Here is a 16756-nt window from a genome sequence, read left to right as displayed (position 1 = left end):
AGATGTTCCAGGCTCATCTTATACTTACCCTCTCTTAGCCAAGTGCAAAATCTTTGTAATTGTAATTAATTGTTTATAGTGTAGTGTTTCTCTTTACAGATGTTAGGTGAAAAAGTGCTTCTTCGTTTGGTTGAATATTGATTTATTTAAACTAAATTACTACCTATATTTAAGGTTCAAGCTTGATGTACATCACTGTTTACTCTTTAAAAAATAACTTTTTTATTAGTTTTACTGAATATACATTATATACAACAAACATCAATCTAAGTATATATGATTTAAGTGAATTTTGACAAATGTTAATTATGTAAGATTTTTACTGTCACTCTAAGTTCCTTGGGCCCATTTAGAGAGAGTTTTTTTTCCCTTTCTCTAGTCCCTCGTTACCACTTTGTCTTTGTCTTTCTTTCTTTTTTTTGGGTACCGGGGATTGAACCAAGGGGGTCATATCCCCAGCCCTTTTTAAATACTTTTTTTAAGAGATGAGGTCTTGTGAGTTGCTGAATTGCTAAGGCTGGCTTTGAACTTGGAATCCCCCAGCCTCAGCGTCCTGAGCCTCTGGAATTACAGGCATGCGTCTCTGCACCTGACTTAACTTTTAACTTTGTCTTTTAAGGGAATTTTTTACATAGTAATCGTATCTGTGATTTCACATTCCATGGTTTTAACTATGTGCCATACCTGCAATTCAAAAATATTTAATGGCAAATTTCAGAAATAAAATAATACATGAATTTTAAATTGCATGCCATGTAGTGTGATGAATCTTTTGCCTTTCTCTTCAGGATATAAATTATTCCTTTGACTGCTTTATCTATGTAGTATAAACTGCCCACCTGTTAATTAGTTAGTAGCCCTCTTGATTGTTAGACCAGCTTGTTCCAATATTACAGTGGATGTGTTCCGTTAAACTCTGCTTTACTTAAAATGGGTCCAACAGAGTGTTATGCTGGCAGATTAGGTATTTCAAAAAGAATCGGTAATGTGCTTTTTGGAGTGAAAAGGAGGAAATTCTGAATATAATAAGGAAAAATTTTGAATGTTGTGATGCTAAGATCTATGGTTAATAATTGATATTCTATCTGTAAAATTTGTTTTGAAGGGAAAATGAATTTTTGCTAGTTTTGCATATCAAACTGTATGTTAATAACCACAGTGTGCAATAATGCTTTAGATTAAGATTAATAATGCTTTAGATTAAACTTGTGTATGTATAGTAGGAAATACACATAGTTTATGTGAAGTTCAGTACTATCTATGCTTTCAGACATCCACTGTGGGGATCTTGGAATTTTTCTCCTGTAGGTAAGGTTGGGAGGGGTCTGTTGTAATATTATACGAGGGAATATTGTAAAAAGAATCATACAATATGTAGAATTTTGTGCCTGGCTTCTTTGATTTGTCATGGTGCTAGTTCATTCATGCTATTGCATATATCTGTAATTTGTTCCTGTTTATTAAGAGACAGTACTTCAGGAAAGCATGCCTATACCATCACTTGTTTATCCCTTCACTGATAGTCAAGGGCATTTAGCTTGATTTCCAGTTTAGGGTATTAATGAGGATTGAATGGCAAGAACCTGTTTCAAAATAAAAAAATAAAAAGGACTGGGCATGTAGTTCAGTGGTAGAGTGTTATAATGTGGATTTTCAATAATGTGGATTTTCCTTATTTCTTCAGTTAGTTTTGACTGAAGAAATAACTTCTTCTGATAGTTTTGACATTTATAGTTCCAGAGTTTGTTTATGAGGTACAGACACACTTTGGATTGTTTGTCCTCTTTTTAAAAATTTTTATTATTATATTTTATGGTGCTCAGGATTGAAAATAGGAGAGCTCTACCACTGAAATACATCCCCAGCAGTTTTTTTTTTTTTTTTTTTTTTGTACTAGGAATTGAATACCCAGGGGCACTCTACCACTGAACTCCATGCCCAGTCCTTTTTATTTTGAAACAGGTTTTTGGTGAATTTCCCAAGCTAGCTTTGAACTTGTGACCCTCTTATGTAAGCATTCCGAGTCACTGGGATTATATGTGTTTGCAATCACACCTTGTTTCCCAGTTGCCTGTTGCCCAGGATCTGAAAGCCCATGTTTTATAAATTTTTTTTCCTAATGTTACAGTTGTTTTGATCATGGAGGGTCATTTCCTGAAGCACATCATCCTTCATGCTCGGAACCCTCCCTTGATACTTCAGTACTGATTGTACCACATCAAGTAGAAAGTTATTTTGATACTTGAGAAGGTCAACACACTTAAGTGATCTGTTCTACCAAAGAAAAGTTTTATAGACCTATGGTTCTTTTGGGGGGTAGGGGGAGGATTAAAACTCTTTTTTTGTTACTATTTTCCTTTGATCCCATGTTGTAATAGTTTTAACTATAATTTGTTTTGAGAGTGATCAAAAAATTTAGGTTTTTTTTTTTATTTAAAAGGCAAAATCAATATGAGCTGACATTTAGCTGCTGTAAATTCTTCATGGGTTTCCATAGTAAATGATATGTAAGATATGAATGTATGTATGTATGTGTGCGTGCATGTATATATTTGTATATATGTAAATATAAATATATAAATGAATGCTTGGGGAGTATGTGTTTTCCCCCCTTTAATGATACATGGGATTTTTCAGTTTCTGGATCTGTTACTATGGTGGCAAATTTTATCTCTTCATTTCTTTTAATATTATATTTAATGGGTGGGAAAAAGGGAGAAGTTTTGTATATACTGAGTTCATGTTTCAATAGAAGATGCATCTGTAATAGGAAGATGTATAAGGGATTTTTGCATGAAAATATTAACATCTAGGCACTTTTTTAAACCATTTTGTAAATCCACAGCCATCTAATAATTATTTCCATTAATTCTAATTCTGAACTGATTAAATATCTCTACAAAGGCACTAAAAAAAATCTGATTTTGTGTTTGAAGAATGATGGGTACTGGTTCTGCTAAAAACATACTAAGAGGTATAGTTGTTTGTGCTGAGTAGGTCAGGCACGTGAAACAACTTCCATCAACTGTACCTGTTCTGAGGACTCCTGGGTGTGCTCAGAGACCTATAGTTTTCTCTTGTTGAAGACCTAGAAGTCCTAACCTCTCTGCCTTGTTCCATAAGACAGTACAGAAGACATTGGAGTCTCTGCTTTCATCCGCATTAAAATACTATACATACCTGATGTGGTCAGGAAGGCTTTAGTAAGCCTTGGTTTCCATGCTTCTTCTGTCCCAGAGGGTCCCAGAGGCTGTGTTGAGGTACTTAATATTCTAAAAGAGGGGTTTATTTTGAATTTTTTTCTGAAATAATTGTGTATATTTAAGGTATCTTTTCTAATTGGTCACTTAGTTATTTGTTTATTTGAAACAGCAATTCTGGTCTTATTTTTTCTTTTGCAGAGTTGGGGACTGGAGAGCCTAAGGAATTCTAGGCAAGCACTCGACCACTGAGCCATATCCCCAACCCTGTTAATGTATTTATAATTGTAAGCTACTGAAGAACTTTTTTCCTACTCATATATGTTATGATTCATAATTGAATTCGTAGGTGATGGAGAGGTAATTGAACAAATTATAAGCCTACAAACCAATGATAATGATGAACAAAGCCCAGAGCCCAGCATCCTTGATGGAATGATAAGACAGTTGCAGCAGCAGCAAGATCAGAGAACGGGAGCAGATCAGGATATTGTTCCAAGTGGATTTTCAAATGGGGAAGAAACACCTCGAAGAGGTAACAAATATGGAAAGTGTTGTACCTAAATGTAGCGGTATTGAAATTAAAGAGTAAAACTTGGAATAAGCAGTATATTTTTGCAACTTAAGTAGTATTCTGAAGGTATTTTTTAAATTTGCTGTAGTTACAAATGGGCATTTGTTTTTCTTTTTAAAAAAAATGGCTTTATTTATTTATGTATTTTTATGTGGTGCTGAGGATTGAACCCAGGCCCCACATGTGGGAGTCTCGCGCTCTACTGCTGAGCCATAACCCCAGCCCCATGATTTTCAAGTATGTTAAATGGTTAATGAAGTTTTTGTCTAAAAACAGCATTTGCAAATTGTATTAAATGACATCTAATAATAAAGTAGTTTTTTGAAGGAAAATTATAGTTTTAGTTTTGCCTTGCTTTAACATTTGTGATTTTTGAAAAACCAAACTGGGTAGAGACTAATTTTTCTTAGTGAATCAGCATTTGTGAGTGAGTTGAAGACTCTGTGACTCTTCATATCATGGTGCTTTATCCTGTTGTCTTCAAAGAACCTAGAAGATCCTCTTACATAAACATAATGTAATAGTCACACTGTACAGACTTTTTTACAATATTGCTATCTTCTACAAGGTGTCTCATAGTTTTTCTGTTTTAGAAATTTAGGATTAGTTCAGCCTTGCTTGTTGCATTTAATTATTATCTCTTTTTTTTTTTTTTTTTTGGTGGAAGTGCTGGGGCTCTCGCTGAGGGCTTCACTCATGCTAGGCCAGCACTGTACCACTGAGCTACACTCCCAGTCTATTATATCTTTCTTTAATCTAGAAAAAGATTTCTCTTAGCATGGAAGGGTTCAGTCCTGTTGTTTCAGGGTTTCTTGCAGTTTGGATTGTCTGCTCATATCCTGGTACTTGTGTTCTGGTTAAACATGGTTCCTTAGTGCATCATAGAAAGAGGCACAGATATACATGCATTCTTCTTCACCTTTCCCCCTTAACAGTATGTTGTAGGAATCACCATTTATCACTTCATCAATTGACAGAGTTTATCCTTATCCTGTTTTATTGCTTCGTAGTACTCTGCTACATGGAATAGCAAATCATCGTAATGTGTTTATGTGTATATAGGTTATTTCTTATGCTTTGCTATTACAAGTAATTTTATGATAAATAATCTTGCGCATATTTGCAAATTGTTGGAGAATAACACTATTACTTAAGCAGTTAATATAGAATTTATATTTCTCAGTTCGAGAAATGTTTCTTCAATATATTTTATTTAACTGTTTTTTTTTTTTTTTGAAAAAAAAAGAAAAAGGTTTATTGCTTTGCTAGCAGAGGAGAAATACAGGGGTTTCCTGTCCTGAAGGCTGTTATTCTGTCCATCAGTGGGAATGGGGGGCTTTTAAAGAGGTGACTCAAAGACTGTATTCCATGTGTTTTCTGTTGGAGTTGTAATTCACTTCTTAATTTGGGAGATAGTTTGAGATATTCTGGTACCATCCCTAAAGTCTGCATTCCTTCGTTCTTATGGGGGATTGTGTACATATAACTCTGTCAAGGATGAGGAAGAAATTAGGGAAGAGCAGGGAGAGAGGAAGGGGAAGAAACATGCCAGTTTTAAAAATAAGTTGCAAGCTTGGTGTGTTGGCATAGGCCTGTAATCCCAAGGCCTTGGGAGGCTAAGGCAGGAGGATTGTGAATTCAGAGCCATCCTCAGCAATGTTGAGATGCCAAGCGACTCAGTGAGACTCTGTCTCTCTATAAAATATGAAATAGGACTGGAATGTGGCTCAGTGGTTGAGTGCCCCTAAGTTCAGTCCTTGATAACAACAACAACAAAAAGCAATGGCAGAGCAACAAGGGATAAAGTGGACTACTGTTACATTTCCCCGCTGTCAATTTACATGTGCAAAGCCTCTTGGCGCCTTTAGCTTTTTTTCTACCACTTGCCAGGATGGATCAGGGTCTGGCTGACCATATGTGGCTTCTTTTGCAAGCATCAGGGACATTTCTGTCTCCAATGACCCTCCTCTTTGCAGAATGTGCACTGGTTGGCTTCCTGTTCTCCAGATCTCCCTGATCAACAAATCTGGTGACTCACCAGAGTTGCAGGACAGAGAGGGGTCCCCTTATTCTCTCGTCCTGGCTGACCATAGAGGGCAAGGGTCAAAATGTTGGCTTTATTTAACTTTTTATTTTTTTACAGTTGGGGATAGAAGGCCTTGCACGTGTGAGGCAAGTGCTCTGCTACTGAGCTCCACCTCCTTAGCCCAGTTTTTATCTTTTCCTTTTCATCTTCCTCTTTATTTCTTTCCTTCCTTCCTTTTTTAGAGTTATAGATACAGCTTTATTTTAAAATCTTATCTACCAATTTAGTGTTTTCTATCAATTTTGGGAGCAGAAACCTTCACAAGGTTCACAATCTTGTGCTCAGGTGTTGCCTTTGTGGGAGTCTTAGCAGCAGCCTTTCCAACTTCTGATTTCTGTTTTCTCTTGGCCATTATATCTGCAAGAGATGCACCAGTAATGGCCTTTTGAAATTTTACTGCATATTAGGTTTTCTTATTTTGAATTTCTTCCTTTCGGCCCTGTTGATATTTTCTTCTGTAGAGGACAGTCCAGTTTATCTGCCAAGGATTCTTCTAGGAAGGAGTGCCAACTTGGATTTTGTATTAAGAAATTGGAAAACCTTTGTGTCAGTCCTAGCATAGTGTCTCCCATGTCTGGGGTTTATTTTGTATTTGTTAAAACTGCACATCTCAACCTTCCGTGCAGTGGCTGCTGGGAAAAAGGAAAGATGGAGGGGGCGGGGGGACTCTATCCCAATATATTTCATATAAATGTTTTATTGGTAGGTGAAGTGTAGTGTGTTTTATAGCACATACTGTTCACATGATTGATAAATAGAATGTGGTATGTAGAAGAATGCAGAAGTGGTGTTCACTTGTGGTTTTGCCAAGGCAGGGAGTACAGGCACAGGAACCCTCGCACCTTATTTTAAGAAAACGATCACTTGGCTGGGTGTAGAGGTAGAACAATCCCAAGTTCAAGGCTAACCATAGCAACTTAGTAAAACCCCCTCAAAATAAAAAGGACTGGGGATGTAGCTCAGGGATAAAGCGCCCCTGGATTTGATCCTCAGTCCCCTCTCCCTCGATCAAAATGCCTCAGACTTCCTCCTTAAGGCCAGCCTCTGTGGGTTCTGGCTCCTGGGATGTGGTCCTATTCTCTGGTTCTGCTTAATTGCAGCTGGTGGGCTCAGACTGTACTGTCCTCTGTGTTGTGGCATTAATACTCTCCACTACTGGTGCTGCCAGCATTTCCAAACACATGCTGATATATGCTGTGGAGGCTCCTTCCTGGTGGTTTCCATTGTCTCCTGAGGGTCTTGATTGATGGTGTGACTGGGTTTATTATAAAGCCATCTTGATTTGAGGAGGCTGTTTTCAGTAGATTATTGTGCAGATTTGCAGAAAGCAGAATTTTTAGGGAGGCAAACATGAAAAATATTTGCATATTTAAAAATTTCAATCTAATAAAATTTTAAATTGAGGCTTAGCAGTTAATGTTTGCTCAGCATTCTACAGTTTGATCTTAATCATACAAGTTTTCTCATTTCACTTTGATCTCTTTTTTTTTTTGGTATCTCAGGAGAAATGTGTGCTTGTTACATGTCAAGTGTATTTTAATTTGAAACTATTTTGGAATAATTTTTTAATGATATTTCGCTAGGTTTTAGAAGATTAAGTTTAGATATGCAGTCACCTCCAAATATTGGTCTGCGTCGTAGTGGACAAGTTGAAGGTGTTCGTCAGATGCATCAAAATGCTCCACGGAGTCAGATTGCTACAGAGCGTGACCTACAGGCTTGGAAACGAAGAGTGGTTGTACCAGAGGTACCACTAGGCATATTTAGGTTTGTTTTAGGATATCTATTTATATTGTTTCTCTGTGAAAATATATTCATGTGGTTATTTACACATCCTTAATTACATTAATCGTGTAAATAATCATGTAAATATATTTTAGTAATGGTTGGAAATCTGTTTTAATTGTGAGAAAAATGTCAAAATTACTTTATTGGAAAGTTTTTCATAGCCTGTATTATTTTATCTGTATGAACACCCATTTTTATCCTGTCAGTATCATTTTTTTTTAAAACTCCAGACATGTTTTTTAGTATTTGTTTCTGAAAGGTGAACCACAAGGCTGTCGTGTTTCCTGAACTAGGGGAGGTGAGATGATTGGAAATAAAGACAAACACAAATATAGAAAAGCTGGCCATGGTGGATCACCAGAGCTCCTGAAGGGAGAATGCTGGCTGATCATGCGGATGCTCTGCATGCTTATTAATGGGTTAAAAATCCAAAGAATTCATTGTGATAAAGCTTCTTCAAGATAAACAAAAGTGAGGGTGTGAGGAAAATAACCCAATTGGGGCTTGTCACCTTGCACTGATATTTCTTCCTCCTTCTGGCAGCTGACGTTTGAACCTAAGGCTATTTGAACCAATAAAATCTGTGAGATATAAAACTCTAAGCAGTGAGTCACCAGCCACTGAACAGTCTCTAATTAGGGAGATAACCACCAAGAGTTCTCAGAAGGGCATCGCCTCTGCCTTGAGAGGGTTCAAACCTGTAATTGGTTTGCCGCTCTCAACAAAATGCCAGTACCATCACTTAAAAAAAGTTTTTTATTGCAATCAGACATCCAGGCAGTGTTTTAAATTTTCAATTGTCTCAAATGTCATAAATTATGTCTTGTTTTTTTGTAAGTATTTCATGTCATTCTTTCGTAATGCACACGTAATAGCTAGTATTTTTGTCATGTTAGCACCCATTGATGCTTAATGCCTAGTTTATTAATTCATTAGATGATATTTCAACTCTTTAAAAAAAAACAATTTTTATAGTTATAGATGGATAGAATAGAATGCCTTTATTTGTTTATGTTTATGAGGTGCTAAGAATCAAACCCACATGTGAGGCATGTGCTAGGCAAGCACTTTGCCATTTAGCTAAGCCCTAGCCTGATGTTAATCAGGTGTTCCATTTATTTCTCAGATATTTCTTTTGTTTTGTAGTACTGGGAATTGAACCCATGGGTACTCTATCATTGAGAAATACTTATCCCTGTTTAATTTTTATTTTGGGACAGGATCTCCCTAAATGGCTCAGCCCTCCTTGTGCTTGTGATCCTTTTGCCTCAGCCTCCTGAGTTGCTGGGATTAGAGGTGTGCACCACTATACCTGGCTGCTGGGATACTACTATAAGGAAGTTTGCCCAAGGATACTTGATTATCCAGTAGTAAAATTTAATATATAAGAGGCAGGATAGATGGTTCTTCTTTATTTACATATTCTGTCATATTTGGGTCTCATGAAAACTATTATTATGGATAGTTTTGTAAAAGTGTTTCCTTCATGTGTGTAGCCAGAAGAGTTTTAGTGATGAAAGAGTAATATTGGAGTACATATAGTAGTACTTACTGTGCAGTGAATACAGGGAGGTTTTATAAGTACACAATAGCGAAATGAAAGATCTCTGTGATGAAAAATATTGAAAATTACTACTATTTTTATAATATTGTATAATTATACTTAAATTTGTGTCTTGAGTTTCATGGCCATGAGAACCAAAAATGTCATTTTGGCATAATTTTCCTTGTCAAAACCAGGGGAAACAAACATGTATTTGGAGTGAAAGACCTGAAGGACTAGTTCTTTTTTTGTTTAACTGTTTTTTAAAAATTATTGATTGACCTTTATTTATTTACTTAAATATGGTGCTGAGAATTGAACCCAGTTCCTCATACATGCTATGCAAGCACTTTACCAACTGAGCCACAACCCCAGCCCTAGGACTAGTTTTTTTTTTTTTAATATTTTTAGTTGTCAATGGACCTTTATGTGGTGCTGAGAATCGAACCCAGTGCCTCACACATGCTGGGCAAGCGCTCTACCACTGAGCTACAACCCCAGCTCCAGGACTAGTTCTTTAAACACATAAGCACTTACTGTTTTCCTTAAAGGAAGACTAGAAATAGTTTAAGGCCATATGTGGAATTCCCTAGGTAGTCAAGGACTTGGGCACCTGATTCTGATCTTCTTTATGGGACATTGCTTCCATTTTTTTAAGTTCACTTCCAGTCCAAGGTAACTGCTGAAGCTGTAGCCATCATATATCACTATCTGTGATATAGTCTGAGATTTAGGACAGAAGTAGGAAAGGCCCAGAAAGATAAAAGGACATTTCTAGTCAAAGTTATTTAAATAGTCACAAAGTATTTCTGCTCATAACTTATTGAGAAGATTGTCAATTGGCCATACTAAGCTAACAGCATGATAAAGTAATGGAGTTTCTAAGTAAGGCAGCAAAGAACCTAGGTAAAAATTGGGATTCTTTTTCTAAGGAAGAAAAGGAGAATAGATTTTCTGTCTGCCATAGTACAACTTTTACAAAGAAGAGTTTACATGTTTTTAGTATTGTATTCTAAAAAAGCACATGGGGAGCGGGGGCGGGGAAGCTGGGGTTGTGGCTCAGTGATAGAGCACTTGCCTAGCATGTGTGAGGCACTGGGCTTGATTCTCAGCACCACATATAAATAAATAAATTAATAAATAAAATAAAGGTCCATTGATAATTTAAAAAATATTTTTAAAAAAGCACATGGTATTTTATAAAGGGAATACTAAATAAGTTAGTAGTGGTAAGTGTTGTTGGCATCAATCCCTATAGTGTAATCTGTAGGTACTATGAATTCAGTAATTTTGCATAATTTTTTATTAGGGTTTCATTTGAGAAGGTTTAAGAGAATTAACATTGGTTTCTGACTATAAAAGTATTATGTGTATTGTCAAAATACTAATGGATCCTACTATGCAGAACTATGAGCACATAATGTAGCTTCTAGTAGGCAATTCTGTTTGGGGCCTAGGGTTCAGGCATGTGGTTTGCTTGACCTCACAATAGTAGAAATTTTATTTATATTAAATGAACTATGGATTCTAAATGAATTCCAATGAACAGATTGCACATATGGCGATCTTTTGTAATACCACTTTCTGACCACATCATTAAAAGTAGAATTTTGCACAGTTGAAAAGGATCCTCAGGAGGGCCTCCAGTGTTCCTTTGCTTCCCTGAGAATGAATTATATACAGGAACAAAATATGTACATGTATTGTTTCTTGTCAAAAGGAAGCATACAGATACTAGTAGCGGTGTCATTTTGGCTGGGAGGGAAAAACCTCATTGTGTGTGTGTGTGTATATATATATATTTTTTTTTTTAAGAGAGAGTGTGAGAGAGTGAGAGAGAATTTTTTAATATTTATTTTTTAGTTTTCTGCGGGCACAACATCTTTCTTTGTATGTGGTGCTGAGGATTGAACCCGGGCCGCACACATGCCAGGCAAGCGTTCTACCGCTTGAGCCACATCCCCAGCCCAATATATTTTTTTAAACACGTATAAAAGTGATCAAATTGGAAAATTGTTGTGAAGGGTTGAGTCTGATTCAGAAATCTCTTATAATTATATGAATGTTGCATTGAAATCTGAGTGTGGGCCACAGATGTGCCTTGGGGAAAAAAGTTTCCTTAGAAATAAGCGTTTGTTCTTGCACTTTGTTATATAGAAAGCATGGCCACAATCAGTCTGGAAACTTCCCTATTGGAATATTAAACAGAAACATAAAATCAGTGTATTTTGAGTATTGTGCAAATGGCAGAAAAGGGACTTTAGTCTTTCCACAGAGAAGAAAAAACATTTTGTATCTTTTTTGTGGTGGCAGGTCCTTATTTTGAAATTGGCCATAGTAAAATTATCTCTTGTATTGTATGAGTGGAACAGAAAAATGAGTAACACTAATATCTTGTTTTCCATAAATTATAAGATACCTAGTTGAATAAGTTTGGAGGAGGATTCATTTTTTTTCTTTAGAGAAATGAATTGCAATCCTGGAAAATCAGGATGGGGACCTTTGAGAGTTTATATGGGAGATCATGTTTGAGTAGGTCCCATTAGGGCCTATCAGAAAACATGTGTATACATATATGTTTCAGATATTTATTATTTTAGTTGTAGTTGGACACAGTCCCTTTATTTTTTGAGTGTGTGGTGCTGAGGATCGAACTCGGGGCCTCTAATGAGCTAGGCGAGTGTTCTGCTGAGCCATAACCTCAGCCTCTCTATTTTTTTCAAATATTTATTTTTTAGGTGTAGTTGTATGTATATAAAATGTATGTATATGTATATATATACACATGTATACATATAAATAAATAAAAAATATATAAATAATATATTTGTAGATGGACACAATACCCCTATTTTTTATTTATCCATTTCTGTGTGGTGCTGAGGATCCAACCTAGCTCATCATACATGCCAGGTGAATGCTCCACCACTGAGCCACAACCCAGGCCCAGAAAACAGATATTGTGTTAAATATGAAAAATAGAATCTTTTAGCTGCTTCTGACATTTTATTTATATTCATATTAAATTGTTAACATGTTTTTAAATTAGAATTTTTTGTATAAACTTAAAGATTACATAAAATTATGATTCTTAGAATGAGAATGAATTCTTAGAATGAAATGATCTTTATATCAACTCAATAATTAGTATAACTGGGTATTTTAATTTTGTAGGAAATTGGAAGACTTTCGAATAGAGAAAGGTGAGGAGGAAAGAAATCTTTATATAATAGGAAGAAAAAAGAAGACTCTCCAGCTCTCACAAAAGGTAATACATTGTTCTTAGGAATAAGCACATTAAAAATTAAATTGAAATTTAGAGTTTTCTTTTTGATTTAAAAATATTAGTAACTCTCTGTTGAAGTATAAGTTTTTTGCTTAAGGCCTTCTGTTTGAGATTTAAAATATGGAACTCAGATTGCACAGCTATAGGAAGCAATGGCCTGAAATCCTGAGGAATGTTGCCTGGTGCCTGAGAGGTCAAGAATGATCGATCCATCAGCACACGGAGAGCGCTGGTAGAGTCGGCTCTCTGATGGTGTGGCAGAGTTTACTTTTGGCTCATGGTTTTAGGTTTCAGTTTACGGTCACTTGGCTCCGTTGTTTCTGGACCTGTGGTGAGACACAGCATCATGGCAGAAGGGCATGGCATAGCAAAGCCAAAGCCCTCACCTCATAGTAGCCAGTTCCCACGGAGGGGACCAGGGACAAAATATATCCTTCAAAGACACTAGTCCAGTGACTCACCTCTTCTAGCGTGGCCCCAACTCCAAAAGATTCTACCCCTTCCCAGTAGCACCCCCAGCTGGGAACCAAGCCGTTAATATCAATATGTGAGCCTTTGGGAGACATTCAGATCCAAACAGTAATAAGAATTTTTTGTATCAACTACTGTGTCTTTTCTTCCTTGGGTCATCAATTATGTTTACTATTTCTGTTTTTTAAAAATATTTTTTAGTTATAAATGGATACAATATCTTTATTTATTTTTATGGGCTGTTGAGGATCAAACCCAGTGCTTCACATGTGAGAGGCAGGCTCACCACCACTGAGCTACAACCCCAGGTCTGGTATGTTTACGTCTAAGACTGTCAGTCGGCTTTGACCTTTGAGGCCATCCATCCTCAGCAACTTAGTGAGACCCTGTCTCAAAAATCAAATAGAAAGTCTGGGGTTCTGGCTCAATGATGAAGTGCCCCTCAGTTCAATACATGGTATTGGGCGAGAAGGGGAGGAATACATTCATGAGCACTATGAACAAACTGTAGTGGAAGGTAGTTGTGATTTGAGGAGTTTTAAGTGCTCTGTCTTAAAGTCATATTGTGAGAAGCAGCTTATGTGTACATTTCCATTGAGGGTCCTGTTGGAGCATGATGGTCTGCGCTTTGAAAATTAAATAAAAATGGGGGCGGGATGTAGCTTAGTGGTGCCACATACTCCTAGCATGCACAAGCACTGCATGTACACAAAAAAGCAAGTGTTTGTGGATATGAATATATCTATCTCTGTGTGTGTGTGTGTGTGTATAACACACACACACACACATATATATATATACCTGCAGTTTAATTTTAAGGCAACCGAGCTCCTCATTATGTGAAATGCTGAAAAGAGAAAAAAAAGTTTACTGTCTCAATATATAATGGCTATAGTTAAGGACATTTTTGTACATCAAACTTTTTTTTTTTTGGTACCCAGATTGAACCCAGGGTTGCATAACTACTGAGCCACAATCCCAACCCTTTTTTCTGTGTTTTATTTTGAGACGGTCTTGCTAATTCATTAGGGTCTTGATCATTTGCTGAGGTTATTCTTAAACTTGGGATCCTCCTGCCTCAGCCTCCCTGGGATTATGGGTGTGTATCACTGCTCCCAGCTCAAGCATTTTTTTTTTCTTTTCTCTCTTTTTTTTAAAGGTGTTTATTCTAATTAATTATACATGATAGCAGAATGCATTACATTGTCAGCAAAAGAAACAATCAGTGAGGTGAAGAGAGAGCCTACAGAATGGGAGCAAATTTTTACCACACACACATTAGATAGAGTACTAATCTCTAGGATCTGTAAAGAACTCAAACTTAACACCAAAACAACAACAACAAAAAAAAAAAACCCCAAATAACCCAATCAATGGGCTAAGGAACTGAACAGACAGTTCTCAGATGATGATATACCATCGATCAACAAATACGTGAGAAAATGTTCAAATCTCTGGTTGTTCACAAAGTAGAGTCACATCCTAGCAATTAGAGAAATGCAAATCAAAACTAAGATTTCATCTTGCTCCAGTCAGAATGGCATTTATTAAGAACACAATAAGTGTTGGAAAGGAGGTGGGGAAAAAGGCACTCATACATTGCTAGTGGAATTGCAAATTGGTGCAAACAACCTGGAAAGCAGATTGGAGATTCCTTGGAAAACTTAGAATGGAACCAGCTCAAGCATTTTTAACAAGTTCACTAAGGTAATTTTTATGAAATTCATATTTTGAAAAAAATATATTTTTTTTTCTTTTTTTGTACCAGGGATTGAATAACTGAGAGGCTCTAACCCTCTGAGCTGCATCCTCAGCCCAATTTTGTATTTAATTTAGAGACAGGGTCTCATTGAGTTGCTTAGTGCCTTGTTTTTGCTGAGGCTGGCTTCTAATTCGTGATCCTTCTTGTCTCAGCCTCCTGGCTGCTGGGATTATAGGCATGCACCATTGAGCTGGGTATATTTTGAATATTTTGCTTTTCCTGGAAAAATAAATTTTTGAACTATTTTAAAATACTTCACTACTTTGCTGTTGGATATTTATAAATTTCTAATTTGTACGTGTAATTTGAACATAACAATTTATGTACCTAACTAAATTACACTAATTTATTCAGCATCCGGGTATAAAGTTTAAAATGACTAGCTTCCTCATTTTATTTAAAAAATTAGAAAAAATCTTTTACTGGTACTAGAAACTAGCCCTTTTTAATTTTAATTTTTATTTTGAGACACCAATTTTTGCTAAGTTGGTGAGGCTGGCTTTCAACTTTCAACTCTTAGCCTTTCAAATCACTGGGATTGTAAGTGTGCAACATTGCACCTGGCTTTTAACTTTTTTAAAAAATATTTTTTAGTTGGACATAATACCTTTATCTTATTTATTTTGTTTTATGTGGTGCTGAGGATTGAACTCAGGGACACACATGTGCTAAGCGAGCACTCTCCCGCTGAGCCATAACCCCAGTCTGGCTTTTAACTTTTAATAAAAGTTTTTAGGGGCTGGGATTAGAGCTCAGTGGTAGAGTGCTTGCCTTGTATGTGGAAGGCACTGGGTTTGATCTTCAGCACTACATAAAAATTAAATTAAAGATATCTTGTCCATCTACAATTAAAAAAAATTAAAAGAAAAAAAAGTTTGTCATTTTTAACCCTATGTTGAGTGAAGAGGCTTAAGAGTTCTACTTAAATTTTTATAGCACTGATCTTTAAAGTGAGATAAAAATTTATAGAACAGGAAAAGTCTGAATTCTTTTCTATACTGTGGTGAGAATATTGGGAAACTGATATAAATGGAATTAGAAAATATGTAATCTTTTACATCTCTTTGCTTGAGTCAGTCTTGTGGGTTTATTTGTATTATGAGTAGTTGTGGATCCTTTGTTTTCATTGTTTTATAGTAATTATTTTGGTACTTAGTCTCTTGTGAAAGGACATTTAGCTGTTTTTCATATTTTTTCTGTTAGGAATAATACTAGTTTCAGACATGGGTTGTGGCTCAGGGGTAGAGTGCTTGCCCCATGTGTGTGAGGCACTGGGGTTGATACTGAGCACCGCATATGAGTAAATGAATAAAATAAATCAATAACTAAAAAAAAAGAAATTGATGCAGACTTAAACTTTGTTTTAAAAAATACTACTAATCAATATTTTTGTACATGTCTTTCTCTTGGTATACTGAAAGTATTTTATTTATTTGTTTATAGATGGACACAATATATTTTTATGTAATGCTGAGGATTGAACCCAGTGCCTCAAGTGTGCTAGGCAGGTTCTCTACCACTGAGCTACAGCCCTAGCCTGTACATGTATTTCTTTGAGAGATAAGCCTTGAAGTTGTTGGTTCATAAGGATTTTATTTGTGTGTGTGTGTGTGTGTGTGTGTGTGTGTATTTAATTGTAGTTGGACACAATACCTTTATTTACTTTTTTTTTTTTAAAGAAAGAGAGAATTTTAATATTTATTTTTTAGTTTTCGGTGGACACAACATCTTTGTTTGTATGTGGTGCTGAGGATCGAACCTGGGCCGCTCGCATGCCAGGCGAATGCGCTACCGCTTGAGCCACATCCCCAGCCCCCTTTATTTACTTTTATATGGTGCTGAGGATCGAGTGAACCCAGGGTCTAGGCAAGCACTCTACCACTGAGCCACAACCCCAGCCCCAGGATCATATATATTTAATCTTACTCATTAATGCCACACACGATTTCAAAACGTTGAATTGCTTCCCATAGTGAGATATGTGACAAAAAAATGTGTGTAGATATTTCTCTTGTTACTTGTCGCTTGTTAAAATTAAAAATTTTT

At 36.2% G+C, this 16756-nt stretch overlaps 1 protein-coding gene and 1 pseudogene across 2 annotated transcripts in view; one reads left to right on the top strand and one right to left on the bottom strand.

The window, feature by feature from the left end:
- Positions 1-16756, top strand: part of Brwd1 (bromodomain and WD repeat domain containing 1) — a 121487-nt gene that overhangs the window by 40035 nt on the left and 64696 nt on the right. For both annotated transcript variants that reach the window (XM_026399392.2, XM_077795417.1), the window contains exons 18-20: positions 3550-3735; positions 7444-7627; positions 12366-12459. In XM_026399392.2, the coding sequence (XP_026255177.2) occupies positions 3550-3735; positions 7444-7627; positions 12366-12459 (464 nt within the window). The remainder of the gene's footprint in view (positions 1-3549; positions 3736-7443; positions 7628-12365; positions 12460-16756) is intronic.
- LOC113190226 (large ribosomal subunit protein eL24 pseudogene) lies at positions 6084-7043 on the bottom strand (annotated as a pseudogene).

This window comes from Urocitellus parryii, chromosome 2 (assembly GCF_045843805.1).
Source record: "Urocitellus parryii isolate mUroPar1 chromosome 2, mUroPar1.hap1, whole genome shotgun sequence".
NCBI lineage: Eukaryota > Metazoa > Chordata > Mammalia > Rodentia > Sciuridae > Urocitellus > Urocitellus parryii.
The sequence above is the reverse complement of the archived record's forward strand: the minus strand, read 5'-3'. Positions and strand labels throughout refer to the sequence as shown.